Raw genomic sequence first — 17,791 nt, forward strand, 5'->3', positions numbered from 1 at the left:
GTAGTATTATTAACTGAGGGTTTACTAGCAGCCCAGCACTTCTCGAAGTTCTTTATGTGTATTAACTCATTAATCTTCATAAACTACCTTCTGAGAGAGGTACTGTTATCAACCCCATTTTACAGATTAGAAAACTGAGGCATGGAAGAGTTCAAGTATTTTGCCCAAGTAATTTACATATAGTAGTTAGAGGTAGAGCTGAGATCCAAACCTGCATAACCTGGTTTCAGACTCTGTGCACTACAGTGTATTACCTCTTAAAATATCCCCTAAACCAATCCTACACACACACTCCTTCCAGCCCCATTTACTCACTCTTAAAAAATTAAACGAAGGCTCATACACAGGAACATGCAGACCCAATTGGAGATCACTGTTCCAGGCCCAAGCTTCTGCTTATCTCTCTTGTAGCAGAAGACCAAGTATTCCTCATCTGAGGGCCCTCAGGTCCTGTCCACCATCCCACTTAACAGAATCCTCTCCATATTCAGGGTCCTGCTATCCCTGAGCAGATCATCCCCTTAGCCTCCCAGGTGGCTAAATCAGTTAACTCCCTATGTATTTTAAAATAGCCATTGGCTGAATCTGGGTAGTTGAAGGTGAGATTGCTGTGTCATCCATGAGAGGCAAAGGGAGTAAAGGGTAACAATGCCGTTTGGGGACAGTATGCCTCAGATTACATTCAGTTCAATGGCTGTTTTCTCCCAACTCTTTGCCTTTCTCTCTCCTTCTTATTATAGTCATTGGTCAAAAAGTCAACATAGCTGCCAGGATGATGATGTACTACCCAGGAATCGTGACCTGTGACTCCGTCACCTACAATGGCAGCAACCTACCAGCCTACTTTTTTAAAGAGCTTCCAAAGAAAGTCATGAAAGGTGTTGCAGATTCTGGACCAGTGTATCAGTGTTTGGGCCTTAATGAGAAAGTGTGAGTGTGGGGCATTGATCTTGCAGTACTCTTTAGTAAAGAAGTGGGACAATTATGATAGCAAAACAACAGGTCACCCATTTCAGATTCAAAGGCAGCTCATGAAATTAAAATCTATTCCTTCCCAGACCAAGGCCCAGATTTCAAATTCCTTCATCTTCCTCTATCCTGCTGATAGTATAGCACGGTGGAAGATCCCATTCTACCCTCAGTTCCGAGACTATGAGGGTAATTCTTCAAAGGTTGTGTAAAGAGAACAGAGAATCCCCTCATTCGAGTTTCTATTTGGACCCAGATGGACCCAATCACCAACCATTAACTATTGATCACATCAACTGTGTGTCCAGGCATTAACAGGGATTGCTCCTCCTCTAAGTGTTTAGTGAAATACATTCCCTCAAAGCCCAACTTGCTCTCGCATTGGGGCTTAAAACCCCTCAGTATCTTCCAATCATTTTCATGATAATTTTCAAAGTCCTTGCAAAGACATGCAAAGTAACCACCTGCTTTTCCTACCTCACCTCCTCCTGTTCCCTTTCCTCTGGGTGGGGATCCAGGGGGCGTTCTAAGGGGATTATCTTCTCTTTCACTCATTCCATCCTCAGTCTCCTAGGAAAACCACAGTCAGTTTTTTTTTTTAACATCTTTATTGGAGTATAATTGCTTTACAATGGTGTGTTAGTTTCTGCTTTACAACAAAGTGAATCAGCTATACATATACATATATCCCCATATCCCCTCCCTCTTGCGTCTCCCTCCCACCGTCCCTATCCAACCCCTCTAGGTGGTCACAAAGCACCGAGCTGATCTCCCTATGCTATGCGGCTGCTTCCCACTAGCTATCTGTTTTACATTTGGTAGTGTATATATGTCAATGCTACTCTCTCACTTCGTCCCAGCTTACACTCCCCACTCCCCATGTCCTCAAGTCCATTCTCTACGTCTGTGTCTTTATTCCTGTCCTGCCCCTAGGTTCATCAGAACCATTTTCTTTTCTTTTTAGATTCCATATGAAATTTGTAGTGAGGTGGATGGACCTAGAGTCTGTCATACAGAGTGAAGTAAGTCAGAAAGAGAAAAACAAATACCATATGCTAACACAGTCAGTTTTTGAAATCCAGCTCAAGGATGTCCTCCTCTCTGAAGCTGCCTTTGGAAGCTACCCAACCCCAGCTCAGACAGTTTAGCTGTCTCCTCCTCTGTGTAACTCTACAGCACATTAGAACATTCGTTACACTCATCACAATCACAGACTCGATGTGCCTTTTCACCTACTACACTGGGAACTTTTTGAGGATAGTGATTATTTCTTGTTCATTCTTATATCCCCAATATAATATAATGTTCATTCTTATATCCTACCAATGCTTGGTAGGCATCAGTAATGGTGAATAAATGAATGAACAGCATGGAAAGCTCTATATGGTAGTGCTTGGTGGATGGAAAGTGAAAAGGTATTATTCTTTATACTAGCAAGCTAGAATCTAGGTCTTAAAGGGTCAGATAACAGAATCGGGGCTATAATTGGTTCAAGGAGTCTTTAGTATTCATCTTTGTATTCCCAGGGCTCAGCACTGTTCTTGGCATGTGTAGATCATCAATAAAATGCTGTTCGAATAAATGAATGAATAATAATTTTTGCGAGCCCTTATTAAATATTAGGCATTTTACCTCAATATCAACTATATGAGGTAGAAACAAACTATTATTAACTCTATTTTATAAATTTAAAAACTGAGACTCTGAGATGTTAAATGACTTGTCCATAGTCATAAATCTAGTAAATAATTGAGCCAAGGTTCAAAATGCCACAATAATGCTGCATTATAGTCAACCACAAAACCTCAGTTGTATACAACAGTAAATTTTTATTTATCTCATGAATATGTGGGGTTCAGCTGATCTTGGCGGATTTGGATGATCTTGCCTAGGCTTGTTCACATGCCTGGGGTTCAACAGGGTGTTGGCTGATCCAGGATGACCTCAGGTGGAATAACTGGGAATTTTGGCTGACATAACTGGGACAGTTTGACTCTATGTGTCTCATCTTAAACTGGGCTAACCCATGCATGTAGTCATGGCAATATCAGAAGATCAAGAGAGAGCAAGCATTTTTCAAGCCTCTATGTCATGTTTGCTAACATCCCATTGGCCAAAACATTCACAAGTCTGAGCCCAGAGTGGGAGGACACTGCAAAGGTACAGTACATAGCAAAGGACATAGATACAAGTAGAGATGAAGATGTGGCGCCATTAATGCAGTCAGTCTACCACAGAAACTATCTACTGTTTCTGAAACTACCAGGACTATCTGATCCCAAAGCCTGCCCTCTTTATGGTTTCTCTGTACCATCTCTGCAAATAAGAGACTATAGAAATACACATACAAATATGAACAGGGCCTGGTTCCTGTCCTGAAATCTAATGGGGAAGACAACATACACAAAATTAGGTGTATATAACCTAGGAAACTTTGGTATGTGCTATAACAGAGGCATAACAAGGGAGTATAATAGTATAAACAAGGGAATGAGCCGTTTGTCTAAAAAGGCCCCTTCAAGAGATGATATTATGCAGTGGGCAAACATATATGCCTCTGGCCTCGTTTTAGATACTGACTCTGTCACTATCCTCTGTCACCACTAGCCATGGGATCTTGTTCAAGTTAAATTCTCTGTACCTCAATTTTCGCATTTGTAAAATGGACATAATAATAATAATACCTTCTTAATAAGGTTTTTGTCAGGAGTAAAGAAATGATACATGTACAGCCCTTGAAACTGCCAGGCACATAGCATGTGTTCCACAAAGGTAAACTATCATTGTTTGAGCAACTGGTAGAATTTTTCCATGCTGTGAGACAATACAACACATCTAACTGTATTGGGTCCCATACTGAGTGTCTGGTTTCCCTAGAAAAGGGTCAGTTCTACCAATGCAGACTCAACAAGCATTTTTTGAACAATGTACCAGGTGCTGTGGTAAAGGCAGCTACATAAGTTGTTTGGAGACTCTATTACCAGGTAAGAACTTCTCCTTTCCCTTCCTCTTGGCATCTGCACCCTTTGATAGACCCCTTGATAACAGGGGATAGATTCCTGTTGGAGACTGAAAAGGAGGCTTTCTGGGAACTAAGAACTAGTCCTCTGGCTCTCAGTATTTCCCTGTTTTGATGCTAACATCTTTTCTTTTCTTCTCTTCAGCATGTTTGGGATGGCATACCTCATCTGCAACAGAAATGAGGGTTACCCTTTGCTAGGTAGGTAGTGAGCCTTGATTTTTAAACCTCTTTATTGAACTATAACAAAACATACAGAAAAGTACATCAATGATAAGTCTTCAGCTTAATGAATTATCACAAAATGAATGTATAATCACCATCCAGGCCAAGAAATAGAAAAATAACAGTACTCTGGAAACCCTCACATGCTTTATCCCTCTCCCTTTACCCAAAGATTTCTAACACCCTAAATTACTTAGACCTGTTCTTAAAATTTATATGAATGAAATCACATATTGTGTAATTACATAAGTCTTCTTCTTTTTTTTTTTTTTAGTGAATGGGGTCTTCATTTCTTTTTTTTTTTTAATTTATTTTTTTACATTTTTATTGGAATACAATTGCCCTACAATGGTGTGCTAGCTTCTGCTTCATAACAAAGTGAATCAGCTATACACATACATATGTTCCCATATCTCTTCCCTCTTGCGTCTCCCTCCCTCCCACCCTCCCTATCCCACCCCTCCAGTCGGTCACAAAGCACCAAGCTGATCTCCCTGTGTTATGCAGCTGCTTCCCACTAGCTATCTACCTTACGTTCGGTAGTGTATATATGTCCATGCCTCTCTCTCGCTTTATCATAGCTTACCCTTCCCGCTCCCAATATCCTCAAGTCCATTCTCTACTAGGTCTGTGTCTTTATTCCTGTCTTACGCCTAGGTTCTTCATGACATTTTTTTTTCTTAAATTCCATATATATGTGTTAGCATACGGTATTTGTCTTTCTCTTTCTGACTTACTTCACTCTGTATGACAGATTCTAGGTCTATCCACCTCATTACAAATAGCTCAATTTAGTTTCTTTTTATGGCTGAGTAATATTCCATTGTATATATGTGCCACATCTTCTTTATCCATTCATCCGATGATGGGCACTTAGGGTGTTTCCATCTCCGGGCTATTGTGAATAGAGCTGCAATGAACATTTTGGTACATGACTCTTTTTGAATTATGGTTTTCTCAAGGTATATGCCCAGTAGTGGGATTGCTGGGTCATATGGTAGTTCTATTTGTAGTTTTTTAAGGAACCTCCATACTGTTCTCCATAGTGGCTGTACCAATTCACATTCCCACAAGCAGTGCAAGAGTGTTCCCTTTTCTCCACACCCTCTCCAGCATTTATTGTTTCTAGATTTTTTGATGATGGCCATTCTGACTGGTGTGAGATGATATCTCATTGTAGTTTTGATTTGCATTTCTCTAATGATTAATGATGTTGAGCATTCTTTCATGTGTTTGTTGGCAGTCTGTATATCTTCTTTGGAGAAATGTCTATTTAGGTCTTCTGCCCATTTTTGGATTGGGTTGTTCGTTTTTTGGGTTGTTTGTTTCTTTGTTATTGAGCTGCATGAACTGCTTATAAATTTTGGAGATTAATCCTTTGTCAGTTACTTCACTTGAAAATATTTTCTCCCATCCTGAGGGTTGTCTTTTGGTCTTGTTTATGGTTTCCTTTGCTGTGCAAAAGCTTTTAAGTTTCATTAGGTCTCATTTGTTTATTTTTGTTTTTATTTCCATTTCTCTAGGAAGTGGGTCAAAAAAGATCTTGCTGTGATTTATGTCATAGAGTGTTCTGCCTATGTTTTCCTCTAAGAGTTTGATAGTTTCTGGCCTTACATCTAGGTCTTGAATCCATTGTGAGCTTATTTTTGTGTATGGTGTTAGGGAGTGATCTAATCTCATACTTTTACATGTACCTGTCCAGTTTTCCCAGCACCACTTATTGAAGAGGCTGACCTTTCTCCACTGTACATTCCTGCCTCCTTTATCAAAGATAAGGTGACCATATGTGCGTGGGTTTATCTCTGGGCTTTCTATCCTGTTCCATTGTTCTATATTTTTGTTTCTGTGCCAGTACCATATTGTCTTGATTACTGTAGCTTTGTAGTACAGTGTGAAGTCAGGGAGCCTGATTCCTCCAGCTCGGTTTTTCGTTCTCAAGATTGCTTTGGCTATTTGGCTATTTGTTTCCATACAAATTGTGAAATTTTTTTTCTAGTTCTGTGAAAAATGCCATTGGTAGTTTGATAGGGATTGCATTGAATCTGTAGATTGCTTTGTATAGTAGAGTGATTTTCACAATGTTGATTCTTCCAATCCAGGAACATGGTATATCTCTCCATCTATTTATATCATCTTTAATTTCCTTCATCAGTGTCTTATAATTTTCTGCATACAGGTCTTTTGTCTCCTTAGGTAGGTTTATTCCTATTTTATTCTTTTTGTTGCAGTGGTAAATGGGAGTGTTTTCTTGATTTCACTTTCAGATTTTTCAGCATTAGTGCCTAGGAATGCCAGAGATTTCTGTGCATTAATTTTGTATCCTGCTACTTTACCAAATTCATTGATTCACTCTAGTAGTTTTCTGGTAGCATGTTTAGGATTCTCTATGTATAGTATCATGTCATCTGCAAAGAGTGACAGCTTTACTTCGTCTTTTCCGATTTGAATTGCTTTTATTTCCTTTTCTTCTCTGATTGCTGTGGCTAAAACTTCCAAAACTATGTTGAATAAGAGTGGTGAGAGTGGGCAAACTTGTCTTGTTCTTGATCTTAGTGGAAATGCTTTCAGTTTTTCACCATTGAGGATGATGTTGGCTGTGGGTTTGTCATATATGGCCTTTATTATGTTGAGGAAAGTTCCCTCTATGCCTACTTTCTGCAGGGTTTTTAATCATAAATGGGTGTTGAATTTTGTCGAAAGCTTTCTGTGCATCTATTGAGATGATCATATGGTTTTTCTCCTTCAGTTTGTTAATATGGTATATCACGTTGATTGATTTGCGTATATTGAAGAATCCTTGCATTCCTGGGATAAACCCCACCTGATCATGGTGTATGATCCTTTTAGTGTGCTGTTGGATTCTGTTTGCTAGTATTTTGTTGAGGATTTTTGCATCTATGTTCATCAGTGATATTGGCCTGTAGTTTTCTTTCTTTGTTACATCCTTGTCTGGTTTTGTTATCAAGGTGATGGTGGCCTCGTAGAATGAGTTTGGGAGTGTTCTTCCCTCTGCTATATTTTGGAAGAGTTTGAGAAGGATAGGTGTTAGCTCTTCTCTAAGTGTTTGACAGAATTCGCCTGTGAAGCCATCTGGTCCTGGGCTTTTGTTTGTTGGAAGATTTTTTTTTTTTTTTTTTTTTTTTTTTTTTTGTGGTACGCGGGCCTCTCACTGTTGTGGCCTCTCCCATTGCGGAGCACAGGCTCTGGACGCGCAGGCCCAGCAGCCATGGCTCACAGGCCCAGCCGCTCCGCGGCATGTGGGATCTTCCCAGACCGGGGCACGAACTCATGTCCCCTGCATCGGCAGGCGGGCTCTCAACCACTGCGCCACCAGGGAAGCCCCTGTTGGAAGATTTTTAATCACAGTTTCAATTTCAGTGCTTGTGATTGGTCTGTTCATAGTTTCTATTTCTTCCTGATTCAGTCTTGGCAGGTTGTGCATTTCTAAGAATTTGTCCATTTCTTCCAGGTTGTCCATTTTATTGGCATAGAGTTGCTTGTAGTAATCTCTCATGATCTTTTGTATTTCTGCAGTGTCAGTTGTTACTTCTCCTTTTTCATTTCTAATTCTATTGATTTCAGTCTTCTCCCTTTTTTTTCTTGATGAGTCTGGCTAATGGTTTATCAATTTTCTTTATCTTCTCAAAGAACCAGCTTTTAGTTTTATTGATCTTTGCTATCATTTCCTTCATTTCTTTTTCATTTATTTCTAATCTGATTTTTATGATTTCTTTCCTTCTGCTAACTTTGGGGGTTTTTTGTTCTTCTTTCTCTAATTGCTTTAGGTGCAAGGTTAGGTTGTTTATTTGAGATGTTTCCTGTTTCTTAAGGTAGGATTGTATTGCTATAATCTTCCCTCTTAGAACTGCTTTTGCTGCACCCCATAGGTTTTGGGTCGTCGTGACTCCATTGTCATTTGTTTCTAGGTATTTTTTGATTTCCTCTTTGATTTCTTCAGTGATCACTTCGTTATTAAGTAGTGTATTGTTTAGCCTCCATGTGTTTGTATTTTTTACAAATCTTTTCCTGTAATTGATATCTAGTCTCATAGCATTGTGGTCAGAAAAGATACTTGATACAATTTCAATTTTCTTAAATTTACCAAGGCTTGATTTGTGACCCAAGATATGATCTATCCTGGAGAATGTTCCATGGGCACTTGAGAAAAATGTGTATTCTATTGTTTTTGGATGGAATGTCCTATAAATATCAATTAAGTCCATCTTGTTTAATGTATCATTTAAAGCTTGTGTTTCCTTATTTATTTTCATTTTGGATGATCTGTCCATTGGTGAAAGTGGGGTGTTAAAGTCCCCTACTATGAATGTGTTATTGTCGATTTCCCCTTTTATGGCTGTTAGTATTTGCCTTATGTATTGAGGTGCTCCTATGTTGGGTGCATAAATATTTACAATTGTTATATCTTCTTGGATTGATCCCTTGATCGTTATGTAGTGTCCTTCTTTGTCTCTTCTAATAGTCTTTATTTTAAAGTCCATTTTGTCTGATATGATAATTGCTACTCCAGCTTTCTTTTGGTTTCCATTTGCATGGAATATCTTTTTCCATCCCCTTACTTTCAGTCTGTATGTGTCTCTAGGTCTGAAGTGGGTCTCTTGTAGACAGCATATATATGGGTCTTGTTTTTGTATCCATTCAGCCAATCTGTGTCTTTTGGTGGGAGCATTTAGTCCATTTACATTTAAGGTAATTATCGATATGTATGTTCCCATTCCCATTTTCTTAACTGTTTTGGGTACATTATTGTAGGTCTTTTCCTTCTCTTGTGTTTCTTGTCTAGAGAAGTTCCTTTAGTATTTGTTGTAAAGCTGGTTTGGTGGTGCTGAACTCTCTCAGCTTTTGCTTGTCTGTAAAGGTTTTAATTTCTTCATCAAATCTGAATGAGATCCTTGCTGGGTAATCTTTTTTTTTTTTTTTTTGCGGTACGCGTGTCTCTCACTGCTGTGGCCTCTCCCGCTGCAGAGCGCAGGCTCAGGACGCTCAGGCTCAGCGGCCATAGCTCACGGGCACAGCTGCTCCGTGGCATGTGGGATCCTCCCGGACCGGGTCATGAACCCATGTCCCCTTCATCGGCAGGCGGACTCTCAACCACTGCGCCACCAGGGAAGCCCTGGGTAGAGCAATCTTGGTTGCAGGTTTTTCTCCTTCATCACTTTAAATATGTCCTGCCAGTCCCTTCTGGCTTGCAGAGTTTCTGCTGAAAGATCACTGGTTAACCTTATGGAGATTCCCTTGTGTGTTATTTGTTGTTTTTCCCTTGCTGCTTTTAATATGCTTTCTTTGTATTTAATTTTTGACAGTTTGATTAATATGTGTCTTGGCATATTTCTCCTTGGATTTATTCTGAATGGGACTCTCTGTGCTTCCTGGACTTGATTAACTATTTCCTTTCCCATATTAGGGAAGTTTTCAACTATAATCTCTTCAAATATTTTCTCAGTCCCTTTCTTTTTCTCTTCTTCTTTTGGAACCCCTATAATTCGAATGTTGGTGCATTTAATGTTGTCCCAGAGGTCTCTGAGACTGTCCTCAGCTCTTTTCATTCTTTTTTCTTTATTCTGCTCTGCAGTAGTTATTTCCACTATTTTACCTTCCAGGTCACTTATCCGTTCTTCTGCCTCAGTTATTCTGCTATTGATCCCATCTAGAGTATTTTTCATTTCATTTATTGTGTTGTTCATCGTTGCTTGTTTCATCTTTAGTTCTTCTAGGTCCTTGTTAAATGTTTCTTGCATTTTGTCTATTCTATTTCCAAGATTTTGGATCATCTTTACTATCATTATTCTGAATTCTTTTTCAGGTAGACTGCCTATTTCCTCTTCATTTGTTAGGTCTGGTGGGTTTTTATCTTGCTCCTTCAACTGCTGTGTGTTTTTCTGTCTTCTCATTTTGCTTAATTTCCTGTGTTTGGGGTCTCCTTTTTGCAGGCTGCAGGTTCATAGTTCCCATTGTTTTTGGTGTCTGTCCCCAGTGGCTAAGGTTGTGTAGGCTTCTTGGTGGAGGGGACTAGTGCTTGTGTTCTGGTGGATGAGGCTGGATCTTGTCTTTCTTGAGGGTAAGTCCACGTCTGGTTGTGTGTTTTGGGGTGTCTGTGGACTTATTATGATTTTAGGCAGCCTCTCTGCTAATGGGTGGGGTTGTGGTCCTGTCTTGCTAGTTGTTTGGCATAGGCTGTCCAGCACTGTAGCTTGCTGGTCGTTGAGTGAAGCTGGGTGCTGGTGTTGAGATGGAGATCTCTGGGAGATTTTCACCATTTGATATTATGTGGAGCTGGGAGGTCTCTTGTGGACCAGTGTCCTGAAGTTGGCTCTCCCACCTCAGAGGCACAGCAGTGACTCCTGGCTGCAGCACCAAGAGCCTTTCATCCACACGGCTCAGAATAAAAGGGAGAAAAAGTAGAAAGAAAGAATTGGTAGAAGTAGAGAGAAAGAAAGAAAGAAAGGGAAAGAAAGAAAGGAGGGAGGGAGAGAGGGAGGAAGGAAGGAAGGAAGGAGGGAAGGAAGAAAAGAAGAAAGAAAGAAAGAAGATAAAGTAAAATAAAATAAAGTAAGATAAAATAAAATAATTAAAATAAAAACTAATTATTAAGAAAAAAATTAAAAAAAAAAAAAGGATGGATAGAACCCTAGGACAAATGGTGGAAGCAAAGCTATACAGACAAAATCTCACACAGAAACATACACACAAAAAGAGGAAAAGGGGAAAAAAATCATATATCTTGCTCTCAAAGTCCACCTCCTCAATTTGGGATGATTCGTTGTATTCATGTATTCCACAGATGCAGGGTACATCAAGTTGATTGTGGAGCTTTAATCCGCTGTTCCTGAGGCTGCTGGGAGAGATTTCCCTTTCTCTTCTTTGTTCTCACAGCTCCTGGGGCTCAGCTTTGGATTTGGCCCCGCCTCTGCGTGTAGGTCGCTGGAGGGCGGCTGTTCTTCGCTCAGACAGGACGGGGTTAAAGGAGCCGCTGATGCGGGGGCTCTGGCTCACTCAGGCCGTGGGGGAGGGAAGGGCACGGAGGGCGGGGCGAGCCTTCGGCGGCAGAGGCCGGCCTGAGGCGCGCCGTGCGTTCTCTCGGGAGAGTTGTCCCTGGATCCCGGGACCCTGGCAGTGGCGGGCTGGACAGGCTCTCCGGAAGGGGAGTGTGGATAGTGACCTGTGCTCGCACACAGGCTTCTTGGTGGCGGCAGCAACAGCCTTAGCGTCTTATGCCCGTCTCTGGCGTCCGCGCTTTTAGCCGCGGCTCGCGCCCATCTCTGGAGCTCCTTTAAGCAGCGCTCTTAATCCCTTCCAGGTACGTGGGGAGTTTCTTGCCTTTTGGGAGGTTTGAGGTCTTCTGCCAGCGTTCAGTAGGTGTTCTGTAGTTGTTGTTCCACGTGTAAATGTATTTCTGGTGTATCTGTGGGGAGGAAGATGATCTCCGCATCTTACTCTTCCGCCATCTTCCCGGAAGCCTCTCGGGTCTTCATTTACATAAGCCTTCTTTTAATCAACATTACATTATGAAATTCATCCATATTGTTGGATGTAGCTATAATTCATCCATTTTCATTGCTTTGTAGTACAGTTGGCCCTCTGTATCTGCAGGGTGTGCATCCAGGGATGCAAACAACCACAAATCAAAAAAAAAATTTTTTTTTTAATTCCAGAAAATTCCAAAAAGCAAAACTTGAATTTGCTGCACACTGGCAACTATTTACATAGCATTTACATTGTATTTGCTATTATAATCAACCTAGAGATGAGTTAAAGTATACAGGAGGATGTGTTTAGGTTGTATGCAAATACTACACCATTTTATATAAGGGACTTGAGCATCCGAATATTTTGATATCCCCGGGGGTCCTGGAACCAATCTCCTGTGGATACAGAGGGATGACTATATTCCCTTTTATAAGTATATAACAATGTATTCATTCTGCTTTTGTACAACATTTGAGTTGTTTCCAGTTTGGGTTCTTATGAATAATACTGCCATAAAGATTTTTGTACAAGTCTTATGGTGAACATATGTATGCATTTCTGCTGTTGAGTATATATATAGGAGTGATACTGTTGGGGCAAAGGGTACAATTTTGGTAGATAGTTTTCTCAGTCTTTATAATTTTAATAATTCTGTTGGGTTTATAGTGGTATCTCACCATGGTTTCCATCTGTATTTCCCTGATGTGGTTGAGTGCCTTTTCCAAATATTTATTGGCCATTTGGAAATCATCTTTTATAAAGTGTCTGTACAAATCTTTTGTCTATTTTTCAATTGGATTGTATTTTTTTATAGATCCGTTGGAATTATTTATATATTCTGAAAATGGGTCCCTTTGTTTTTACTGTATGTAACTTTTCCCATTCTGTGCTTGCCTTTTTACTCTATTAGTGATGTATTTAATGAACACAACTTTTGATTTTAATGAAATCCAATTTATCAATTTTTTTCTTTATAATTAGTGCTTTTGTATACTGTTTGAGAAATCTTTCCTCATCCAAAAGTCATGAAGATATTTTTCTAGATTCTCTTCCAGAAATTTTGTTTTACCTTTTACATTTAGAGCTATGATCCATCCGGCAGTGATGTTTTTGTGATTCTTGGTGAGAGAGACCCTATCATAAGAAAGCTAACTCAAGACTATGCAGGGAAGTAGACACAAAATGAGGTAGAGAAGAGACCCACATGAAGATTGGCCTGTGGATTCTGAAGGCAGCCATTTCAAGTAACACTTGTAATTTCCTTCTGTTAGACTTGAACATCCCTAAAAGTATCATTATAAATTAAATCTCGGTCATAACTGTGTTAGGGCAATTGAGAAGAGGCTCTGTCCCACACCTTGGGGGAGTATTAGGACAGAATCTTGATGTCAGCAGAGCATAAAAGAAGGCAACAGTTCCAGAACTTCAAAGAGCACTTGAGCCAGCAGCAATGCCTAACTTTCAGTGCATTCAGGTAGTTTTCAGAGTCTGCAAGCACATCACTTTTTATAAGTCCAGATCCCCAAACTCTTGAAGGCTAGAAAGGAGAAGGAATGCCCACTCTCACCCTCCTCCGAGGCCTAACTTTTCATCCTAGGATATGCTTGTTGTGATAATGATTGACAGTAAATGGAAGTCCTAACCCCCTTTCTACAAAATTGAGGACTCACTATGACAGACATATTAGAATACATTGCTACAATATGCATATGTTTCTCAGCCTGGTCTAGTTGCCTTTGTTTGTTTGTTTGTTTTCTGTGCGTGTGTTTTGCTTTGTTTTGTTTTTCGGCTGCTGCTGAGCGGCTTGTGAGACCTTAGTTCCCTGAACAGGGATTGAACCCAGGCCCTCAGCATTGAAAGCTCAGAGTCCTAACCACTGGACTTCCAGGGAATTCTCTGTACTTGACTTTTTGCCCTGATTTCACCAGTATAAGGTAAAGATCAGGCCCACATATCTTTCCTTAAAGCTATAACCAAAAACAGACTGTCAGAGGTTAGGAGTATGGGAAACACCCTTCTTTTACAAGAGTGCCTGTAAGTGAAATTGTATATGCTAACTGATAACAAAACTAAAATGAACAAAAAGTGTTCTTTTAGTGTCAAAAATACGTACAACAGTCTCAGGTTTTAGGGCCTTGTTCAAATAGAAACAAGGTATGCATACTTCAAGGCAAGTTGAGTTAACCTCATTTTAGAATCCAACTAAAAAGACAATCAGTAAGTTCTTACCTGTATGTGTTCTAGACAAATAGAACATAAAACAGCTAGAAGAGTCTGCTTTGCAGCCTTCTGGGCATCTTCTAAGTTCCTGTGTAAACTTTAGGCCAAAGAACAATACTACACATCTCACAAAATTGAAATTCAAATGTGCTTTCAGAAAGGAAATGTTGCACCTAAAAGAAGCAATATGGTCTGCAGAGTAATTCTCACTAAATCTTACCCAGAAATTTACATTACCAAATAAACACTCAGCTTCTTTGTATAAAACATCTAAGCTTAGAGTAGTGGTCTTGGTTTTCAATAGACTTTAGCTAACACCTAGGTATGTATTTACTCTATCAATGGATAACAGAATGGGCCCTCCACAGTGATCTGTCCAGCAAAGAAGGAAGAGTCAGCCCTGATTTGGTCTCCAGCTCTTTTGACAGAAATTACGGTTCTGCCAACTCCTTCCCGCCCACCCAGGTTTCAAAGATTGTAGGCTGAGTTTCAGATTTCAGTCAGGGCATCCTGTTACACATATTTAAAGACACATAAGAAAAATAAGAGTGATAGGGTTGTAACCCAAGATGACTTTTATTTTCTTCTTTTCCTTTTTAAGTTTTCTATATTTTCTACAGTGAGCATGCATTAGTTTTATAATAAGGAAAAAAACTATAATTTATTTTTACTAAGAATTTAGGTTGTTCTTATGATAGAATTAATCTATATATGAGTTTTTTAAAGCAAATTGAATTTTTTTATCACCGTTAATACTTTTAGTAGCCCTGAGATAAGTATAATTTCTCATTTACAAAGAGCAAGTTTTCCTTCACAGAATCGGAAATAAAAACTGTTTATCCATATTGTTCAACATGGGAACCCTAACTTTATTAAGTTGATTTCCTAATGTAATAATCTATAGTTACTTCTAGTGTGTTACAGAAAAAGGAAAAGAAAACAAGCATTAGGGTCGGATAGCCCTGGTTTAATTCCTGGTTGTATAATTTAAGCAAATCTCAGTTTTCTACACTAAAGTTAAATGGACATCATAATGAGCATTATAAGAATCCTTTCCCTCACAGCTTGTGGGAATCAAAAAAAACCAAAACAAACCAAAACAAAACTGTAAAACCACATTGTTAAACTGGAAAGTTCTAGAGAAAGATTTTTTTTTAATTTTAAAGTGCACAGGACCTCAAGAAACTCCATGAACAATGCCATGGAAATTTCAAGAGTATTCTTAGAAGCTGTATCACTATGTGCTTTTTTATGTTTCTAGACTATTTTATGTTGATTGGGTTTGCTCCCTTTTTAAAAAATGAAAATAACAGGACGCGATAAGGAGATCAAATACTTCATGTGTACTATGAAGGAATTTTTGATATCTAACTGCAGCCGAGTCCTGATGTACGAAGGATTATCAGGATATGGAAAAAGCGAGCTACTAGCGGAAATTGAGTACCTGGCCCAAGGTGAGAACCACAGGTGAGTGTCTTGCAATGACCATTTTTTTTGTGAATCCAGAGAATCTTGACATCTTTAAGAGTTGCATTTGTTTCAGTGTTCCTCTCCTTTATATAAGTTGCCTATGTAAACTATCCACAATCTATCAGTTATTATTGGGTGTCATGCCCCTTGTGCTAGATAAGTAATTAACGATAAACATATCGAACTGAGAAAATGAAGATGGGCTGACCCCTGGAGATCCTGATTTAATGCCAGGACGGACTTGGACATTGATATTTTTAAGTTTCCTAATGCACAGTTTGAGAACAACTGGTATAAATGTTGAGGATAGATTGGGTTTGCAGAACAAATACGTAAGTTTATCCATGTGGCCGACGGGGAATCACTGGTTCAAACCACTGAGGCCTGAGCGTATGGTTAGAGAATGAAAGGCCTCTGGATTTTCCTTCGGAAGGCAGAGCTGATGCACTTACCTCATGCTGTTTGTCTCTTTTCATATAAGGAATGTCATGAGGGCTCTCTTTGGGACAACCCATCTCATGGAGGTGGACGGTATGGTATTCAGTAACAGTGGTGATGACCAAGACAATGGTAATGGTGTCTCACATCCTTTCACCATCTAACCTAAAGGCTTTAAGTTAGGGAAAGTTCTTATTAATCTTATTTTTAGCTATGTTTCTACTCTTTTTTAATGCCAGGCCTGAGAAACACTAGTTTTAAAATATCTTTAACATTGTTGAAAGGATAATTCAAAATAGCCAGAAGACACTCATTTATTCCATCACTTACTGAGTACCTACTATGTTCCAGGAACTTAGTGCTATATTAGTTTGCTAGAGCTACCATGACAAAGCATCACAAGCTAGGTGGCTTAAGCAACAGAAGTATATTATCTCGGTGTACAGGAGGGTAGAAGTCCAAGATCCAGGTGGCGTAAAGTTGGTTCCTTCCATCAGCTGTGAGGGACAATCTGTTCTGTGCCTCTTTCCTAGCTTCTGGTGGCTTGCTGGCAGTCACTGGTGTTCATTGGCTTGTAGAAGCATCACCCCCGTCTCTGCCTCCATCTTCACATGATGTTCTCCATGTGTGCTGTCTGTGTCCAAAAAATTTCCCTCTTCTTTTTTTTTTTTCCCACTGCGTGGCTTGCGGGATCTTAGTTCCCCAACTAGGGATTGAACCTGGGCCACACCAGTGAAAGCACCGAGTCCTAACCACTGGACCACCAGGGAATCCCCCAAATTTCCCCTTCCTATAAAGAGACAGTCATATCGGATTAGGGGCCCACCCTATTCCAGTATGGCCTCATCTTAACTTACCTAGTTACATCTGCAATGACCCTATTCCCAAATAAGGTCACATTCTGAGGGCTAAGACTTCAGCATATGAATTGGTGGGGGGGAGGGGTGCATAAATGAATCCATAACAAGTTGCAAAGCCTTGAAGACGAATAATATCTGATCCCTACCCTCAAGGAGTTCTCACAAAAGAGAAGGAAAGAGAGATGACAGTAAAAATAGAATGTGGTGAGGACAGTGATAGAAGCACGCAGTAGAGTGCTGTAAAAGCTACGAGAAAGAGGGGTATGTCATCCAACCTGAGGGCATCAGGGAACATTTCCAGGAGGTTACTCCTGAGCTGAGATATACAAATGAACAGGAAATGAGGGATTAGGAGGGACTGTGAGACGTGATAACACTCTAGGCTGAGGAAAGCAAAGGCATAAAGAGAAGAAACAGTTGGATGTACAGGGAACACTCACCGGTTTGTTGTTGGTGGAGGGTAGACTGCTGGGCAGAGAGTGGCAAGAAATGACCATGAGGACTTGGAAAGGCTTATATGTCACGTGAAGGAGTCTAGACTTAACCTAGACTTGCATCTCCCTAGGTGCTTCAGGCTTCCATAAAGGTGATGCATTCAGAGAGTCTTGGCGCTAGACAGGGGTAGTAGTATGCTGTTAGGGAGTATAGGTGAGAGTATGAGGGCCTGAACCCAGGCATTGGCGGTAGGGCTAGAGAAGAGGGGATAGCTAGGATACATTTACAGAGCTTAGAAACATAGTGGAATAAGGGAGGGTATCTGAAGCACAAATAAAGAACAGCTTCCAGATAGCTTGGGAAATCTGTCATTACAACTGAATATGAGGAGTCAGGGCTTTCCTTCAACCTTTATTGTTTTCAAAAAATATATTTTAAAACTCTGATTCCTGACTTTCTTATAAACAGGACTATTGCTATTGCGTTGACTAAGATCAGCTTCCATCAGAATTTTTATACCATCCAGATACTCATGGCCAATGTACTAGGTCTGGATACTTGCAAACATTATAAAGAACGACAGACCAACCTTCAAAATAAAGTCAAGTTACTGCTGGATGAAAAGTTCCATTGTCTTCTTAATGACATTTTCCATGTGCAGGTAACTAGC

At 39.9% G+C, this 17,791-nt stretch overlaps 1 protein-coding gene across 1 annotated transcript in view; it reads left to right on the plus strand.

Annotated features, from left to right (window-relative positions):
• Positions 1-17,791, plus strand: part of ADCY10 (adenylate cyclase 10) — a 95,976-nt gene that overhangs the window by 19,716 nt on the left and 58,469 nt on the right. Inside the window, exons 11-14 of the mRNA XM_030875627.2 lie at positions 741-930; positions 4,134-4,189; positions 15,232-15,385; positions 17,590-17,782. Of these exons, the coding sequence (XP_030731487.1) occupies positions 741-930; positions 4,134-4,189; positions 15,232-15,385; positions 17,590-17,782 (593 nt within the window). The remainder of the gene's footprint in view (positions 1-740; positions 931-4,133; positions 4,190-15,231; positions 15,386-17,589; positions 17,783-17,791) is intronic.

Source organism: Globicephala melas, chromosome 1 (assembly GCF_963455315.2).
Source record: "Globicephala melas chromosome 1, mGloMel1.2, whole genome shotgun sequence".
Lineage (NCBI taxonomy): Eukaryota > Metazoa > Chordata > Mammalia > Artiodactyla > Delphinidae > Globicephala > Globicephala melas.